Source organism: Triturus cristatus, chromosome 3_2, assembly GCF_964204655.1.
Source record: "Triturus cristatus chromosome 3_2, aTriCri1.1, whole genome shotgun sequence".
NCBI lineage: Eukaryota > Metazoa > Chordata > Amphibia > Caudata > Salamandridae > Triturus > Triturus cristatus.
Window position 1 is genome coordinate 549,739,675 of NC_140584.1, and position 20,088 is coordinate 549,759,762.

The following is a 20,088-nucleotide window of genomic DNA, read 5'->3' on the forward strand; positions in this document are numbered from 1 at the left end:
CAAGAAAATTTACACTAGATTCTGATGACCATGTCAACAACCAGCCCATCAGTCACCTACCATTAATCTTCAAGATCACTGAAAAAGCAGCCTAAAGAGGTGCACCAATGAGCCGGGAAGCAATAATGCCACTTGAACAGTGTGCTCGCTCAGCCCAGTGTTACAGCTGCTGATTTATACCCACTACCCTGCTGACTCGCTCTCATTCTGCTGTCCCATGTCCACAGGGTGCCGGACTGGGAATCGGTGCCAGGTTTGAGATCGGATGTGCTGGAAGGACCCACCTGGTAGGGTCCTTGGGAAGCTTACGGGCTACAACCTGCTACAGTGGAGCACAGGGCTGGGAGTGCTTCTACATGGGCTGTCCTCCTGCTCTGCTGGTGCAGTCTGCGGGTTACTGTGGATAGTGGCCTGCTGGGGCTGCAAGCCCTGCGGAACCCTGCTTTTCATGACTGTGCCAATGCATGGGTCAGGCTGGCAGAGGGGGGCTATTTGCTCTCGCTGAGAGCAGTGCAAAGGGCCTCTATTCACTGAAGGAGGCAAGCTACTTAAATCCATGGCTGCTGACGAAGACTCAGGTGTACTCCATGACCTGTCCTGTCCACAGCCAATATTGAGGGGACAGGGGAGTGAAGGCTGAGGGCATGTTTTTTTTATACATGTGCCTAATGAGTGAGAGTTGCAAAAACAACAGTTGATGGACAGAATGCAGAACAATGTCATACATTCACCCCATTACAGAGATCTGGGCCTAAATCCATAGTTTTTTTGCTCACCATGCCATTCCAGTTTGGACGCAGCCATATGTAAATCAGTCTTGACCCTGTGCCCAATGGGAACAGTCCAGCCCGAACTGCCAGGCCAGGTCCTCCCTGGACTGGAAACAAGCATCCTAGGACAGGTTTCGGGGTTTCACCCCTCTTCACCCAGGATAGCTTGATTCCAGTAGCTACATTTCCTCTGGGGGGGGGGGGGGGGATGAGTGGAATGAGAACATTGTAGCAAGACCAATGCAGCTTTTCTCCATATGCCATTAACCTCTCCTCCCCCTTCCAAGTACTGAAGTTTTGGAAATAAGTATTTGATTCTCTGAAGCTAATGGCTGGTAGACCATCAGGGTGTCACTGGTTCTGAATCTCCTGAGCTCCATAGCCTACATTTCAACAAAGGTTAGCAAATTTGTGCACTTGGCAAGAGGCGAATGGAGATGCATTGGATGAGGGCTAGACTACCCACACATTTAACATGGCTCAGAGACTTGACTTATAGTAATAAAAGGATGGACAAAACATTGAAATGGTACATCTTAAGGATCACCCAAAAGACTTTTGGGACCCCTTAGACCTGTTCTGCTGCAGCAAGAGTCCGTCCCGGAGTCATGATGCTGTAATGAATTGTATATTGGCTTATGTATTTTATTAAGGGTTTCTTTGAACTATGAGCGAGCTATATACTCTTGCTCGCTGCTGCCCTTGTAGGTGTGGTTTGGATCCTGCTTTGGGTCATGATGTTATGTATTTCTGAAGGCGATGTGCTCATAATTGAACTGTGTCCCCTAGTGTCAGTATTATTTTTGGTGATTAATTAAATGAAAAAAGGTTTTCAAAAATTAAAAACAAGGAGTTGTCTATGTTCAACTCCAGACTCACATCAATGATAACCACCTCCTGCAGAGTCTAACTTAAGATCACTCTGCAGCACGGAGAAGGCTAACTTACACATCATTGATGATGCCCTGCTGACCACGGGTGAAGATGACTCCTGCCTACTGATATTGCTGGACCTCTCAGAGGCCCTTGACGCAGGCGACTGTTCTACTCTCATTCACACCTGGAGTCTTCAATCAGATTCACCGGCATTGTCCTTCACTTTCGCTCTTTCCAACGAACACAAATTTATTCACATGGACACCTCCAGGCCCCAATAGATCCCATCACCTCTGGCGCCCCTTCAGAGTTCAACACTGTTTCTTGTCATTTTCAACCTCTACATGGAGCCACTTGGTGCTCCACTAACAGCTAACAGGATCAAGATTTATCACTATGTCAATGATACACAACTCTATCTTAAAAGTCCCTCACTTCAGGTATCCAACACCACAAACACTGCCTGCACATCATCCAGACATAGATCTAGCATCTACCTGAAACTAAACCTAGGCAAGACAGAATTCCTGTTATTTGCCAAGAAAAAGAAGCACGAGGCAGTGCAAATTTGGGTCAATAAAATTAACCTTGCCGGCTTTGAACCCAAGCGTTCTCCTGATGGCAACTCACTTGGATTCACCCTGTGAACTAACCTGAGACCCTGGAAACAATTTGCCTAAAACAACAAAGACAGTCTAGTACCAGCTCTACCTTCTAAAGAGAATGAAAGCGTTTCTTCCAGAAAGCGATTATAGAGCTGCTGTTCAAGCCCTTGCAAGTTTGCATCTGGATGGTGGTAATGTCTCATCCATGGCCTAAAGAAATGTGATCACATCCTCCACATCCTGATGAAACTCCATTGGTTCCCCTGACCGGCTTGCAGTATTTTCAAAACCAGCTGCATCACATTTTAACCCATAAACATCAGCATTGCAGATAAGCTCACCATTTCTGACACACCTGCCACCAGGACACCATGAGAACGCAGACTAAGAAATGTAAAAGAGAAAATACAAGGCAGCAGGCTTTTTTCATCTACAACCCCAGGATCTGAAACAACACCTCCAAATCCATCCGCCCCAACTCTACTTCAAATTTAAAAAGTTAGACTTACCTATTTAAACCAATCTGCATCACAATGCATTAATCCCCTACAACCGAGCTATGTCTTTGTAGACCTTATGCTCATCTTAGACACTTTACAGCGCTGCGCTACTTTTTGGCTAGGCTCCCACTACAGAAATGCCATATATGTACATGCATACATATAGGAGCCAAAGAAGGAAAATGTGGGCCAGAACTGAGGGTAAGGAATTAACTGTATAAGCTACTTAATATAAGGTCGTATTCCTTAACAATGACTGTAAAAAAGTGCGCAGGTTAGTGCAAGTAGCTGTAGCCAAGGCACACATCAAGTGGAGGATAGGATGCTTGAAGTTTTCCCCTTTAAAAAGGAAACACATTCCTGTTAATGGTAACTCCTTTTCTCAAACATGTTCTCTTCTGTATATTTGAAAACCCAGATAAAAGGTATTAGGGAAAAGTTCTACAATGTAGGTTCTTTCCAGGTCGCCTCAATCATACAGACAATCAATAATCTGAGGTGGAGAACAGAAAGTTGGTTTGCAGAGCCTCTTAATAAGGTGTTAAGAAGACGAAGAAATTGAGTTTCCACCTAACTAAAGGAAGCAAAAAGTAATTCCAAAATGTTACCAAAATTCCTAAATATTCACAATTGTAGTAGGTGGCACAGGGCAGGGCCCCCCAAATCAGAGCATATACCAATTTGCAATGGGTTACAAAAAGAAATCCCAATTTTGTTAAATAGGTGTCAAAAAGGTTCCAAATGATGGCATAATGCCTTTCAGGAAATGCAAGTAACAGGTGAAGTTATGGCCTTATGGAAACTGAGTCTCTCAACCGGTTCAATGCAAAGGACGATAGATTCATGTCGTCTGTATTACCTCTGCAGTGTGGAAGCCTCAAATGTCTCATCCTCTGCATAAGAGCTTCCCTTGCACCCCAAGATTATTATTTCACACTATGTGACTAATAGTGCACAGCGGCTGATGTCACTCAGTGTGAAAGTGAAACCAGCAGGGTCGTTCGGCATAGGATGCTTTCACTTTGATCCGTCCCCAGGGCATATCTCAGCCCCCTAAGCACTAATCAAGATGTGGGAGATAACACTGTAAATGAGGAAATGTGAATGGTACCACCCCACCCCCATTGAAGCTGTGCTTGGGAAATCACGGTAGGAGTGTGATCCTCAAGCAGGGATCCACATACTAGACACTAGTGGGTGGACAGCACCCAGGTATGGGAAGTGCCCACTAAATAAAAATGTAATTTAGTCTTTCTGTCCCCATTGGGTGGGAGATTGAGCGGGAGGTGGGCTACCACGGATCTGCCATGTCAGAAAGGCAAAAAGCCTACTAGCCACTGGGAAATCCGAATTCCTAACGGGCCGAACAGTTTTTCTGCCCCACCCTCTGAGTGGCCAAAAGCCCATTAGACACCAGAAATGATCCTTTAAAAAAAAAATTGGGTAAAAAAAGGAAAACATTAGGGCAGCCTTGCTATGGCATTATGCCTGACCTCCTCCCTTAAAGACTTCACCAGTCTTTCTGCCCCCAGCAGATGGAAGGGTTTACCCCCAATCTGCCCTTTAAGCAGGGGTCCAAGAAGCTTGCTACCTACAATATATTTCGAAAAATAAAATGTGGAGAGACTGACCTGCTGCAGCATCAGGCCACGTCCCCACCCAGTAACGGCCCAAACGGTCTTCTGTCTGCCCAGTGGCCAAATTGGGGCTTGCTCACTGGGAAGGGTGCGGTGGGACAAAGGCCTATTATACAATAGGTATTGTGTTTTGCAAACTGGTGGGGGGTGGGGATTGGAATTTGTGGATTTACCCCCAATCTACACCTTGAGACGGCAGAAAGCCCACTGGATGCCACAGATATATATAATAATACAATTTTTAAAAAGGGGAATCTCCCTTGGGGGACCGAAATACTGTCTGGTGCATAGGCGTGGGGGATTCCATGTGGTCCCAGGATGGGCAAACCTTGCACTCCATTCTGTTTCTCACTTTTATCTGTGAGGGTTTGGTGAACTTTCTGTCTCCCCCTCCTCCCGCCTACTTGCATGGATCCCAGCACATTTTATTAAACTAAATTCTCTGCAAACATCAAAGTATGGATTTTTAAGGCTATTTTCCTCATATTTATGTGACAGGAAATTCGGGCACTTGCAGAGAATGGCCAAAATTTAACATTTAGCATTCAGACACTTCTCCTGAGGCTGTCTTCCATGTGTGAGTTGACCTAACAAGTCACTGAAACTGACCAAAACTTAAATATTTCATTGACACTACACTGACTGTACAGGGTATACTTTTTGATCAGTTCCTGTCACAGCAGATACACACAGCTGCACAAATTGCATACTGTTTTCATTGGCAGAGGTGTGGAAAGAGTGAGTGGAAGGAATTTTGATCAGCTTCCAGTACATTCCCTAAAAAAATGTGAGGGAAGTTTGACATTTGCAGGGTAAGAAAAAATAGTGGATTTTCACAAGTCACACCTGTGTGACATTCCTGGACCTAACCACCGCAACTACACATATCGCCTGAATGAGCATGCCGAAACCTTGATGTTTCCCTATGTTTTGGGGATTTTCCTGTCAAAAGAGAGAGAGGTCCAGCCAAACAAGTGGGATAGCATTCCTATAGGGAGAAGTGTGGGAACACAGAACATTTCCTATTACCAATTAATTCTCTCCAATTTCGGCTTCCAAATGTTAGCAAGTGTGCATGAAAAAACACATTTCACAAAATGCCCTCTGAATCACATAAAAGTATTGATAACCCATAATTCAGAGTTGGGCAAATAAGCAGTATTACTAAACTCATTATCTTAGGTACATTGTGAAATTTTCAATTTTCCATCCATTAGATTTACCATATGAATTGATGCATGGTCAGTACCCAATGACAAGTTATTATAATCTGCAACTGAGTTGTTGGCTCTGGGTATCACATGTTTTTGGTCAACCAACAAACAGTGCATATTCCTGTGACCAGACGATCCCTGTGACCATCAGGGTAAAAAAGTACAGGTGGAAATGTTGGTACAGAGGTACAATTTTTACTCCTAATTTTCATTTTTTTCTTTTATTTCAACCATTCGTTTCTTTGGGAAAACTATTCGTGGTCTACACAAAGGACCCCCTGCTAGATTCCATAATGTGTCAACTTTTCAGAAATGTATAGCTTTCCAGGTACCCCCATGGGTTTGTCCCTTAATTCCACAACAAACTGCAAGTAGGTAGAAAAAAGAGAAAATAAGAAAAATCAACTACTACTGAGAAAAAAGAAAAAACTGTGGTAAAACCTTTTTGTTTTAACAACTCTGCCTGTCCCTGAAAGCTGATAAGAGTATCATCTCAGCATGGAAAGCCTTTTTTATGTCATTTATTGAAAAAATAAAATACACTTTCTTGGTAGCACTATTTATTAATTTCTTCCCCAACAAACCTGATATTTTGCTATATTTTGACTATTTTCTCAGCTTTTCGGAGAATCCCCAAACACTGGCTTCCTAGAATCCTCAAAATGTAGAAAAAAGGATGGCAAATTTGGCCATGATACCTTTTGAGGAAAAAAGTTGTCAAGGCTTAAACATGAAGTGCCCCAAACATAAAAAAGGCTCAACATGGGAGGTGGAAGAACCTTTGCAGTTAGATGCTTAAAAGTAATACCTACTGTTGTGGTGAAACGACCTTAAGCAAGCCAATTGATATTACATAGCACATACGTACATGAACTGGATGAAGTGGAATATTGTACAAGTAAATTACATAAAATAAATGAATAATAATGGCATTTAGTAACTGTGGCATGATCTTTATTACTTAATGTTATTTGTATACAGCATTTTACACCATAAAATGAGATTGTATCTTTTTGTAGACAAGGTTCTTATTACTATTTCTGTAACAACCAAACTCAGTGTTAGCGGTCAGTTTTTATTATATGGATCTTGATGCCACAGATTTTGCTTAAACTTTATTCGTTAACACACAACGACAGTACCACCACCACCACCATTAATGAACTACATTACCCAGATTTCCAGGGTTGAATATGTATTAAAATAAGCTGAATAAGTTATGAAAAAACAACTATAACTGATGACTGGGTACATTGTCACTCAAAGTCTTCAATTCCTATGCTACCGTTGCTGCTGAATGGAAACCAGTTATGCAAACCCCATTTCTTAAACTAGATTACTTAAAGGCTTGAAGTATTACCTGATAAAACTATTTTAAGAGATTATGCGGATTAAATGCATATTCTGGTCTGCGTCTACTGTGCATGTCGGAAAGGTGTGGCATCAAGTGATTTGCATGGTGCAGCACTGCAGTGACAATGCTGTGCATCCTTAGTCGGGAACTAGAAGAAGCCCTGCGATCTTAGGTCATATGTTACAGACAGAGTATTTCCAGGTTAAAGGCGTTGAACATACTTGGAAGTGCCTATGACCAGTCTGTTTACATTTCGAACTGCAGACTGCCATTTTGCAGTGCACTGTGAGCTGAGACAGAGCCAGAAACAGGGAAACAATCTATACAGTGCTTTGTTCAATACATTTTAAATTCCATTCACAATAATTACGTTTTTTACTTCTAGGTCCGCAAAGCTGCTCAAAGAAAGACAGGTAAGCCTGGGCGACATATTGCTTTAGGAAACAGCACTATTTAATGAAATAAAAAATGCTCAGGAACAATTTGTTTTTTATGACTGGAGGATTTTGCTATTAATACAGACAACCTCTCACGACAACATGAAGAAACACAAATACTAACAAGACCTCAAGATAAGAATATAACCTAATGCAATATAGATTAATGAACATACACAAGATCCAACAAGAGGAAGAACATCTACCCACTTTTTTAGTTTATCTATGGCAGGCCTGGCCACAGATAGTGTTAGCTCCTAAAGGATTTGCCAAAAGGTAGTTAGGACTAAACACCCTGACTTACAGATTTACCTTTGGAAATCCAGATGGGGATTGACAGGTCAGATGGACCTTTGCCACCATAGTACGAATGGAGCTGGAACAAACACAAGTCATGCCTATATCATCAACTACCAGATTCTTAATGTTCATTCAATGATGAGAGGTTGAATTTTTTTTCAAAACATTTATTCATCTCAAAGGGTTAGTATGGTTTTGGCATATGTATTCAGGTTAGTCCCATTTACAGAAATATTGTGTAAAAGATTGATCAGTGACAGCATAAATTTATACAGAGTGTTACATAAAGGAAATTGTCACTAACTACCTAAACAGCCTAATCTACCCTAAAGTTGGACCTGAGAAGAGTCCCTTCTACAAAAGAGCAAGATTTTCAGAGCATAGCTAAAGACTTAGAACTTCCCGTAAAGAGTCGTTCTGGAAACTTAGCAGAGTTCCCCACAACTATAGCGATAGAGGAATGATCGTAGCAGTAGCATTGATCAGAGAAAATCAAACTGAAAGGAAAAAGAATAGAGTCACTTTTAGCAATAGCTGTCGGTAACAAAAGGGCAAGGATACAAAGAGCGACTCTCGGGTAGCACAGTCATAAGGGGATCTCTTCTGACTAACTAGGAACACGTTCTATAATATATAAAATCACACAATAAAGTAATGAAAATTAGAAGGTGTCCAAATCTCTCAAACAACGGAAACCGCTCATCCGATGGTGTTGTCAACATCCGTTGCTTCTCCTCCTGTATCCCACTGTTAACATTCAAACCGGTACATAGAGAAACACTGTTGCCTTTACTAGAAACATGGAGGAAAGTTCTCATGACAGCCTTCTTACCTAAGCTAATGCTACATTCAATGTCTATGGTGAATACAAAGGCTAGTCAGATGAGCTAAAGCAAATATGTCAATATTGTTCTAGTTAGCATACATAAAATATATCTAAATTATTGTTCATTCTAGTAGTCTATTCATTATGAATTCACAGCAAGGTGCATTGTTATATGGGAATGATCTACCATGGTATGATGAAGCTAAAGGAACATAATCTTGAAGTCAGCACATTCTTTAGCAGTTCGCTGGTGCTAGGTAAAAAGTCTACTTAGCTATGAGCAAGAGTCGAACAAAAAGGCTTGGGCCTAATTAAAAGGTGAACTTTCAAGAATGATAGCCTAGTACAAAAAAAACATATTCATCACGTTATTTTCATAAACATTTAGGCGAGCACATTTTCCCTGCATGTTATTTTCTCTGTGAAAATATTCTTTTACCAAAGCTGAAATGCATTCTAAAATGATTCTTTTACATGTTTAAAACAAGCACATTTTTACGATGTGCTATTTTTGTATGTGAAAAACATTTCTGCAACTGTTTAAATGCATTCTAAAGAGCAATTCTTATATGGTCTGCAAGTCGAAATTTGTGTTAGAAATGTATTTGTTACACTAGTTTTGTCTAGGAGACGGAGATTGTGAATCTGCACACATCACGCAGATTGGAACAGTTTGACGGAGAAATTTAGCTCCAGGAAGAGAATTGAAAGTTGGCCAAAACGAAAAATGCCCTATTATTAGCAATATTGAAACTAATGCATAACCAATCTCACACAAGTGACAGGTGCTTTTAAGGTGTATAAGTGGACACAGTTACTATCTGAAGCTGATAAAAAGGCTGAAAGTGTAGAGCCACAAAAATGGATCATGAATGAGGCTACCTTCAAAAGACAATACGTCTTCTAGAACACTACAAGAGTAATTGAGTAATTAACAGGTCTGCACTGGCAGAGACATAATATGAAGTAATATTTTCCTGCCCAAATTTGCCCGGAATAAATGAATGAATGAAAACATATATATATATATATATATATATACACACATTTTCCCCACATATATCCCCATGGCATTACAGTGTCTCAAAGAGACAAAAAAGCACAGCAGGAGTATGTGGACAGCAAACTCATTTTGTCTAAGAGAGTGAGACAGGCTGCTTAGTCTTCTGGTCAAGTCTATACAAGCCATATGCTATATAACTGGACATTACAGAGAAGAAATATAATAGACCTAAAGGAAGGTCTAGCCTTTGTGTAAAGCATCTCCCTGAAATAGGCAGCCAGAGAAGATCTCCAGTAGTGGAAAGAGCGTGGTGAGGTTGGAGCATTTAGAAGACTGATAATAGAAAAATAGGTTTCTCTCCTAGATATTGTAATAGAACCAGAAGCAGCAGATCAAGCTGGTTTGCATGCTGTGGGTGCATCTGCAGGTAGTGTCTACAATGTTGGTGGGCTCATTCATGGTGAAAGTGTTGGGTCGTACACAGTGCCCTGTAGCATTTTTCTGAGGTTGGAAAATATCTCCGCTGTAAGGCACTTGAATTATCTGGCGGGAACCAATCAATCAATCAATCAATGCATTTATATAGCGCACTACTCACCCGGAGGGTCTCAAGGCGCTTGGGGAGGGGGGGTCCGCTACTGCTCGAACAGCCAGGTCTTGAGCTGCTTCCTGAAGGCGAGGTGGTCTCGGGTCAGGCGGAGGTGGGTCGGGAGGGAGTTCCAGGTCTTGGCGGCCAGGTAGGAGAAGGACCTTCCTCCTGTGGTGGCTCTTCGGATGCGGGGGACGGCGGCGAGGGCGTGGCTGGTCGATCGAAGCTGGCGTGTGGGAGTGGTGAAGTTGAGGCGGCTGTTGAGGTATCTTGGGCCTTGGTTGTGTAGGGCTTTGTGTGCGTGGGTGAGGAGACAGAAGGTGATTCTCTTGTTGACCGGGAGCCAGTGCAGGTCACTCAGGTGTCCGGAAATGTGGCTGTGTCGGGGGATGTCGAGGATGAGGCTTGCTGAGGCGTTCTGGATCCGCTGGAGTCTCTTCTGGAGTTTGGCAGTGGTTCCGGCGTAGAGGGAGTTGCCGTAGTCCAGTCGGCTGGTGACGAGGGCCTGGGTGACCGTCTTCCTGGTCTCGGTGGGGATCCACCGGAAGATCTTACGTAGCATGCGCAGGATGTTGAAGCACGACGAGGAGACGGCGTTGACTTGTCTGGTCATGGAGAGGGAGGAGTCCAGGATGAAGCCCAGGTTGCGTGCGTGGTCTGTAGGTTTGGGTGCGCTGCCCAGGGCGGTGGGCCACCAGGAGTCGTCCCAGGCGGAGGGTGAAGAGCCCAGGATGAGGACTTCCGTCTTGTCTGAGTTCAGTTTCAGGCGGCTGTTCATCATCCACTCGGCTACGTCAGTCATCCCTTCGTGTAGGTTGGCTCTGGCCGTGGCGGGGTCGTTGGTGAGGGAGAGGATCAGCTGGGTGTCATCGGCGTAAGAGATGATGTTGAGGTTGTGTTGGCGTGCGATGGCCGCGAGGGGGCTCATGTAGACGATGAAGAGGGTGGGGCTGAGTGATGATCCTTGTGGTACGCCGCAGATGACTTCGGTGGCCTTGGATCTGAACGGGGGGAGGCGGACTCTCTGTGTCCTTCCGGCGAGGAAGGAGATGATCCATTCTAGTGCCTTCTCTTGGATTCCGACGTTGCTGAGGCGCTGCACTAGGGTGCAGTGGCAGACAGTGTCGAATGCCACGGAGAGGTCCAGGAGGATGAGGGCCGCAGTTTCCCCGTTGTCGAGCAGGGCTCGGATGTCATCGGTGGCTGCGATGAGGGCGGTCTCGGTGCTGTGGTTGGCCCGGAAGCCAGACTGCGAGAGGTCGAGGGATCCGTTCGTCTCGAGGAAGGCGGCCAGCTGCTTGTTGACGGTCTTCTCGATGACTTTGGCCGGAAACGGGAGGAGCGAGATAGGGCGGTAGTTTTTGAGTTCGGTGGGGTCCGCTGATGGTTTCTTCAGTAGAGCGCTGAGTTCGGCGTGCTTCCAGCTCTCCGGGAAGGTAGCGGTGTCGAAGGAGGTGTTGATGATGTCCCGCAGGTGGGGTGCGATGGCAGCGTCGGCCTTGTTGAAGACGTGGTGAGGGCAGGGGTCGGTTGGGGATCCGGAGTGGATGGAGTTCATCGTGCGTCGGGTTTCTTCGGTGTTGATCGGAGTCCAGGCGCGGAGGGTGGTGGTGGGGTGTGGGGGGTGCAGGTGCGGTCGTGGGGTGCGTTGGCTGTGTGATGAAGCTGTTGTGTATGTCAGCGATCTTGTTGTGGAAGTAGGAGGCGAGGGAGTTGCAGAAGTCTTGTGATGGGGTGATGTCGTTGTTTCCGGCGTTGGGGTTGGAGAGCTCTTTGACGATGTTCAAGAGTTCCTTGCTGTTGTGTGCGTTGTTGTCCAGTCGTTCCTTGAATGCGGTTTTCTTGGTGGTGTGGATAAGTTGGTGGTGTTTTCGAGTTGCGAGCTTGAGGGCGGTCATGTTGTCAGGTGTTGGGTCTCTGCGCCAGGCTCGCTCGAGGGCTCGGCAGTTCTTCTTGGAGCTCTTGAGTTCGTCGGTGAACCAAGGTGCTTTCTTACTGCCGGGTCTGCTGGGCGGGGTCCTCAGTGGGGCAAGGTCGTCTGCGCAGTTGCTGATCCACTTCGTGAGGTTGTTGGCGGCCTGGCTGGGGTTCGCTGAGCTTGGCTCAGGGATGCGGCGAGCTGGTCGGCTGTGATCTTGTTCCAGCTTCTGCGTGCGACCTGTTGCTGGTGGTGGTGGATCGTGTTCTTTCTGAAGCTGAAGTGGACGCAGCTGTGGTCCGTCCAGTGGAGTCCGGTGGCGTGGCTGAAGGCGATGTGCTTGCTGGATGAGAAGATGGGGTCGAGTGTGTGTCCGGCGTAGTGGGTGGGGGAGGTCACCAGCTGCTTGAGACCGAGGTTGGCGAGGTTGTCCAGCAGGGTGGTGGTGTTGCGGTCGTTGTTGTTCTCCAGGTGAAAGTTGAGGTCCCCGAGGAGGATGTAGTCAGCGGAGGGGGGGCGCGTGCGGGCTGATGAAGTCGGCGATGTCTTCGCTGAATTGTGTGCGTGATCCCGGGGGTCTGTAGATGAGGGTGCCTCTGAGGGTGGTCTTGGGGTCGGTGTGGATCTGGAAGTGCAGGTGTTCGGCGGTTGTGAGGGTGTCGTCGGTGTTGGTCGTGATGCGGATGGTGTTCCTGTGGATGATGGCAATGCCTCCTCCGGTCTGATTGCCGCGGTCCCTCCGGGTGATCTTGTATCCGTCCGGGAGGGCGATGGCGATGTCGGGTGCTGAGGAGGCGTTCATCCATGTTTCCGTGAGGAAGGCGACGTCTGGTGATGTTGTGTCGAGCAGGTTCCAGAGCTCTACGGCGTGTCTGTGGACGGAGCGGGTGTTGAGCAGGATGCACTTCAGGTGGTTGCTGCTGGTGCTCGGTTTGGTGGGTGCTGGTGTAGTGCAGGTCCGGATGCAGGTGAACTTGCAGGAGTGGCAGCTGAAGGGTCCGTGGGTGCGTCTCGGGGGGGCTCGGTAGCATCCAGGGATCCGGCCGGCGTTGAGTGCGTTGAGTTCGGTGGCGTCGTAAGTCCGGCGGGTGGGCTGGTGTTTTCGGGGGCCAGGGGTACGGGCGCTGGGCGTAGTACAGGCGCGGACAGGCGCAGACGGGCTTACCTTTGGCGCGCCTTACGGCGCGCTTAGGGCACGCCCGCTGCGCGTCAACGCTGCGCGTTTGCCACTCTGCCATATGAGGAGAGGGGGGGGCGGAGCGAGGGAGGAGCAGCTGGGAGGCGGGAGCGGGGCGGCGAATGGGAAGGGAGTGAGAGGGAAGGGGGCGGGGCCGCAGGGGGGCGGGGCCGCAGGGGGGCAGCGGCGGGGAGCGGGCGGGAAACGCGACCGGGGCTGGGCACACCAGAGGGGGAACAAAAACGAAAATCAGAGGGCAGGGGCACAACAAGCGGACAGCAGAGAAAAATACAATACAATGATACTTAGAACAGGGAACAACGCAGTGACAAAACGATAGAAATTACAACGGGGAACAGCGCAGAGACAAAGCGATATAAATTAAACCAGGAGCACAGCTGCGGGCAGCGGCGGCACTCGGCGGGATCGGGGGCAGCCTGGGCTCACTCGCAGAGAGTGTGCGCGGTGCGTGGGGTGACCGGCCCAGAGGGTCAGAGGTCACTGCCCACCACTGCGTGCATTCCGCAATATATCGCCCAGTGGGACGGAGGAGCAGCTGGCAGGCGGGAGCGGGGCGGCGAATGGGAAGGGAGTGAGAGGGAAGGGGGCGGGGCCGCAGGGGGGCAGCGGCGGGGAGCGGGCGGGAAACGCAACCGGGGCTGGGCACACCAGAGGGGGAACAAAAACGAAAATCAGAGGGCAGGGGCACAACAAGCGGACAGCAGAGAAAAATACAATACAATGATACTTAGAACAGGGAACAACGCAGTGACTCTATAGTATTAGAAGAGTTGACCAATGACTTCTGGCACATTTGACTGGCCAGGCAGGTAATAATCAAGGCCGAATATTTCCCAGGGAGAACAGAATGTGATAGCATTATCGCAACTGCAGCTCTTCAGGAATGCAAATTACTGGATGCAAAATTGCAGAATTGACAATATCTTAAGCAAATTTGGGGACCATTCCATTCCATTTTGACTCAATAGAGCAGTGCGTCTCTTTTTCAGTTGGCAACCAGGCCCAAATGGCAACAGTATTTGATGTGGTTCCTTTAAGATTTGAATAAATCGTTACCAAGGCATTAGATAGGAACTCCTTCCTTTTCAGATGATTAGCAGGACAACAACAAACATCAGGAGGCTCAAACGTCAGTGGTAATGATCACACCATGGTGGACCACATATGTGTAGTTTACGGTTGCATTAGACTTAGAGCAATTGTGGGAAGTTCCAATGCAGCTGCCCTACAGACTACTGAAGGCATTTTAAAGTAGCAGATAGAACATTGCAGCTGCTGCATGAACGATTTCAAGAGACAATGGGATATTTGGTCTAAGCTTCCTCCCGTATACAAGAAACTTGGGAAGCTGGTACCAAAGAATGTTGCAGACAGCATGGATTATATGGACTACTGGCTGAATAGAATTGTCATCCCAACAGATTTCATTCAATTTTTAATTTTTTGTGTGAATCAGAAAGGCATAGTCATTTGTAGATCACAGCAGGCCAAGATGCAATTGATGACAAACTGGTGGAGCAACAGTCTGTGGGTCTACAGACTGATAAAATCATGAACCTGCAAGGATTCACACTCTAAAATGGTTTCTTACAAATACTAACCTAAGGAAAAAAAAAACAGAGTTCGGTTAAGCTTACATTGAGAGCTTTAGATGTCAAAGCCTTAATGACAGACAAGGTTTCCCCCCCGTATCTGCCAGTGTTATGTTGAACGCTGCAAAATGGATTAAAACTAACATCCCAAAAATGATTTCATCTTTTTTTTTCGGACAAACTCCAGATATGTGAAATCAAAAACGACATTTATCCAACGAGAGCCATCAGGCACAATGAACAACTTCAGTTGCTATTTGCACCAAGGGAGCCTCAGGCGGGAGCACTGTCACGTGCTCTGGTAGGGGGGATGAGACTGCTAAATGCAGCTACCCGGCATTGATACTGAAGTACCATACCAGTGCCTAGTGGGAATTAAAGTGAAGGGTATTTTGAAAGCTGTGGAATGGTCTGGAGCAACCTGCATTTCACTCTTTCTTTGTATTTCATCCCAATTAACAACACAGCCTTAATGTTGGGGAGGGAGTTTAAAAAAGGAGTAATGTCTATCACTTTTTCCTAATCTAGAATGGGGTCGATATTCGTAGCCGTCCTAAAGAAAAGTCACAATACTCTCCACAAAGGACTCAGACGCGAGAATCATCACACTCAAAGTTCGGTGATAAATCTCATGTCTGTGTAACAGAATTGGCAACAGTTAATGTGTGTAAACCTCTATCTAGATCTGTTCTAGAAATCCACCTAAAGTACACTATTTGACGAGAATGGGAGCAGACGTCAGCATAATCACGAAGGACGTGAAATGAAGTCGTTGGGTGACATAGAAAGAAAAGGAAGAGCCTTAGAATTGAGAGAAATGTACTGAGATGGGTGTCATTTTGTCACAAGGAACTTATTTTAATACATGTCCAACCCAGGGAGCCTGACTAATACAGTTTATTGAAACTGGTGATGTTTTTCCGTCTAACTGGATTGCCGTTGAAAATAAAGGCATTACGTTAAAGCATAACCTCAACCTACGTGCTCCTAGTAGAATTCGGACTTTTCCTTCGCAATAGTTCGGAAAATTAACATTGTTAGTTAGTAAACCGCACTTGTTAATCAAAGGATGCTCTGGAAGCTACCACATCTCTAACACGAATGTGCTCAGTGAGCAATGGCTGACTACTTACCTGTACCTGAAGGGAATATTATCATCTTTAAAAAGCTGCCCCTACTGACGCACTCATCTGAAAATTAATTCATACAGTAATATATCCGCACAGCAGGTTTGTATATCTGAAAATTAATACATGTAGTAATATCGACACAGCATGATTTCACCACGAATGACCACGTCCAACAAACTGGCACGACCAGTTCCAGTTATAATACCACGCGGGTCCCCGATGAAGTAACGAGTAAAAGAAGACTCCTTTCAATATGGACGTCCTCATGGGGAGTCTCTAAACATGGAGCAGCAGAAGGCTACCGGAGGTCAGCAGCATTGGCCTGGCATCTGTAGAGAACCCTTCTTGTTTACTTCCTAGAGCAAGCAAACAGCTGGTTCACCTTTGCTGATTCCGAGACCTTTAAGGGGCACTCTCAAGAGGGCTACAAAACAACATTGGTAACATGATTACAGGAGTCACTGAAGGCGCTTCGTACCTGGGGACAGGAGCCGTCAAACCCTTCCTTCTGAATATAGCTCTGGATGGCCCGAAGGAGCCGGCTGTAGCCAGGGGTCATCTCGCTGTGGGGAGTGGAGAGACAGAAAGGTTATTTTTTCATATTTGAGGCTTGAATGCTAAAAAAGCGCACAGGAACACTTTGCGGACATTTACTACAGTAAGGCCACCAATGATCATGGGAGCTCAGCAAATCACAGAAGAAAAACGCCAAGATTCGGAAAATGCGGGACACTATTTGTGATGCCTGGTGCTAACGAGGCTGGTGGATTGATACCATATGAACGGCAAACTCTGCAGAGACCGAGCTGGCTTAATGATGTCGAGCTTACTTAGCTCCTGGAAAATTAATGATCTAATGAAGTAACATCAACGCTGAACCCACCTCAGCCCTTCAGCAGTAATCACAGATAATGAACACACAGTTAATTAACTGAGATCTCAAGTACACCTGATCAGTGTGCTGATCACCTGAGCGCCGCTTCCAGCAGCGCCTTGATGTTTAACAAAAGCTCATTTTATCAATGCTAGGGTAGTAAGGAATTTAGAAGTGTTGTTATTAAAAACAACAATGAGGAAATAACAACTGTGGAAATAATCTTGTTCAATTAGATTTTAGGGATTGCATATTCCACCCTAATTTGCAAAAGAGAAATTTCCAAAGGTAAATTTGTTTAACAATAGGAGTAAAAGGACGCCAGAAAATTATCGCAGCAAAACTTTCAAGGTGGCGAAAAAAGAGTAAACTATTGGTAAAAGCATACTGCTCTCAAAACAGAGAGACACACGAGTCAGAAAGACGATGATGACATCTTAAAAGCATGCTGAAAACTTACAGTAGGAGGATAAGTACAGCATCTAACCTATCTGACAATTAATAGTGGATATTTATGGGATCTATATTGGTGTACGATCAATCAACCTATGCAGGACATCATGTTTCCCATCTTAAGCTATTCATAATTAGTTGCCTCATTCCAAATGGTTCAACTCAATAAAGTTAAGACTGCAACACCCAGAAAGATATGATTTGATAAACCAAGGCCAAGGGTGGAACAACAGGGACCTGCTAACATGGAGACATTTGAAAATTTGTGTGCATGGCCAAAGGAAAAGGCATATGATGGGCATGAATATTCAAAAGTGTAGATTGCAAATAGGCAAAATGTGGTCACTAAGGTCATAGCTTTGATGAAGGCAATTTGTTTTTTCCTTCTTTGGGAACAAGGCTAAATGGGGTTTCAGATGTGGGTCTTGACCCAATTACTCAATAGATAAAATGGGCTAAGCATTTGCCAGTGGTTAGACTATTGGCAAACATTTCTCCCATCACCTTTTGTGTGATTCATACTCAATCGATGAGACTAAGTTGTCTTTAAAAATAATGCTTAAAGTCATAATGTCAGCCTATTGTTTAAACAATGATGTGTGTCAATGTCAGCACTTTGGATGACAGGACGATTTAAATAACAGATTATTATCATCATTATATTATCATCATCAATATTAAGGCACTTTACTTTCAAAATGTTCATAGTGTGTCGCATTTGCCAAAGATTTTACCCCTCTAAAATCCCTTAAGTGCACAGAAGTGTTTGGAAAATGCACACCCTGATCCACAGTATTTGGATGCGCAGATGATGTGGATGTGGCCAGGAACACTATCCAGAACATCCCATTAAGAGGTATTCACGAATCTTAGTGTTCATGAATGTATTTATTCTGTCCCTTTATTTACACAGTTTGAGCAGGTCTGTCTTTCAATCTCCAAAGGAAGTGAGTCTCGGGCTTGGCTGCGGTCACCAAGAAGGCTTCTTAGGCTAAGCATATTTTTCTACATGGGAGGATCCTAAAGGTCGCAGATGTGCCACACAGTTGCTGATGAGTTGGAAATTAATGTTTAAAGTCATTGGACAAACATGACTTGTGGGCAAGACAAAAACAGATCAGCTCCAGTTCTTCAACAGATTTTTTCAGCATTCCTAAATAAACTGCATTACAGTGGTCTAGACAGGAAGATACAATGGCGTACACTATTACAACTTTACGCTGAAAAGTATTACAGCAGATTGTAGGTTTTAAGATGCGAAGCTGGTGGAAGCAGGAGCAAGATACTGCATTGTTTCAAGGAGTGTAAATAAGTTTAGAACCTAACATTGTCTTACACTTTTTTTTTATTGTAGTCTGGCTTCTGGAGGAATCAAACTGAGAGTTTGGTACTGTTAAACGGAAGTACAACTTCTACCTCGGATCAATTCAAGACAATAATGCCATTCCCTAAGATGAACTACTCAATAGCAGATTTGAAAGATGCGGCTTGTTTCGGTCAAATTTGCATTCACTTTCCGCACCAATTGGGTGAGACTTACAGACAGACCCACACACCCTGAAACTTACAATTACATTATGGCAGAAGCACATTATTGTCTTACCATGGTCTTGCAGAGCTATCATATTTGATTATCCCCTGATCTTAAAGATTCTGCCACAAACCACAGGGTGATTCCTGTCGGAGTAGGATCATCAGTAGCCTGGGTGTGGATGTTAAACCATGTATGCCAGGGTGTGGATGTTAAACCATGTATGTGTTTTTTGCGTTCTCTTGCTTGCTATTTGTAGCTAAAGAGCTTTACCAATTCAGGTAAGTACATTCTCAAGACTTGTTATGCCCATTGCTTGGCTTGAGGTACATGTATGAGGCAGCTGGGAACGCAATAACTTGTTAGGGTGTACTGATATAAAGAATGATATATTGACCATTGGATCTATTTGGCATAATTGACTCCTTTGTCTGTGCTGACTTCATCTTGTTTAACAGACTCCATTTTCTGTGCTCGCACGTAGCTGCAAAGTGGAGAGGGCATGTTTTCGCTCTTCACTTGTTTTTGCTCCTCACCGATCAGAGTGAACTGGAATATGTTGTGTGTGATGCGTGCTTGGTACCGGTCAAGGAATGTGCCGAATATACAGCTCTGTCTCGGAGTCAAAATACAGGAGCCTGGCCAGCTTCTGTCTTGACCTTGAAACAGACCAGTACAGTCAGCTCGGTTTTTCGCAACAGAAGAAAGGGGGTGAGGTTTCTAGAACCTTCGCCTCCCGTTGAGTAAAGGTATTAAAGGCTGGAAGGCTTCAGGGGCGGGTAGGAGCTCACTTACAGAGTAGACGTACTGCTCTAAGACAAACGGAACTTGAGTCCCGAACAAAATCCTTCCTGGGCTGTCGAAGGGCTCCTCCAGCTTGAGTTGGCAAGGATGTTGCATGATCGATCGTTGAGGTGTTCCTTAATTTGTGTACATAATTTCTAAGTTTCTTTGCTCTTTGCTACATGTATAAATGCCACATTTCATTCGGGTGTTGATGCTTGAGTTACTTGATATTTAGGAGTCTGTATTAACCGATATATTTTACCTTCCTTTCTAAAATATAGAATTAATAAACGTGTTTATGTCACTTTAAATGCAGCTGAATTTGTTTTCTGGCCTCGCCTTAAGAGAGTGCTGGGTCTTGTTTTATCGCCTCGTCTTCTGGGAGTGCTGTTTTACGTGTGTTGTTTAAAGGTGCAGTAGTGCATTAGCCTCCTCTTGGGAAGGGCAGGGTTCAGGAGTGTTCTATTGTGTCAAATTACAAGAACTACCTAGGGT

The 20,088-nt window shown here is 45.1% G+C and overlaps 1 protein-coding gene across 1 annotated transcript in view; it reads right to left on the reverse strand.

Annotated features, from left to right (window-relative positions):
- Positions 1-20,088, reverse strand: part of ELP4 (elongator acetyltransferase complex subunit 4) — a 1,288,954-nt gene that overhangs the window by 642,643 nt on the left and 626,223 nt on the right. The window contains exon 6 of the mRNA XM_085648284.1: positions 16,428-16,512. Coding sequence (XP_085504410.1) covers positions 16,428-16,512 — 85 coding nt within the window. The remainder of the gene's footprint in view (positions 1-16,427; positions 16,513-20,088) is intronic.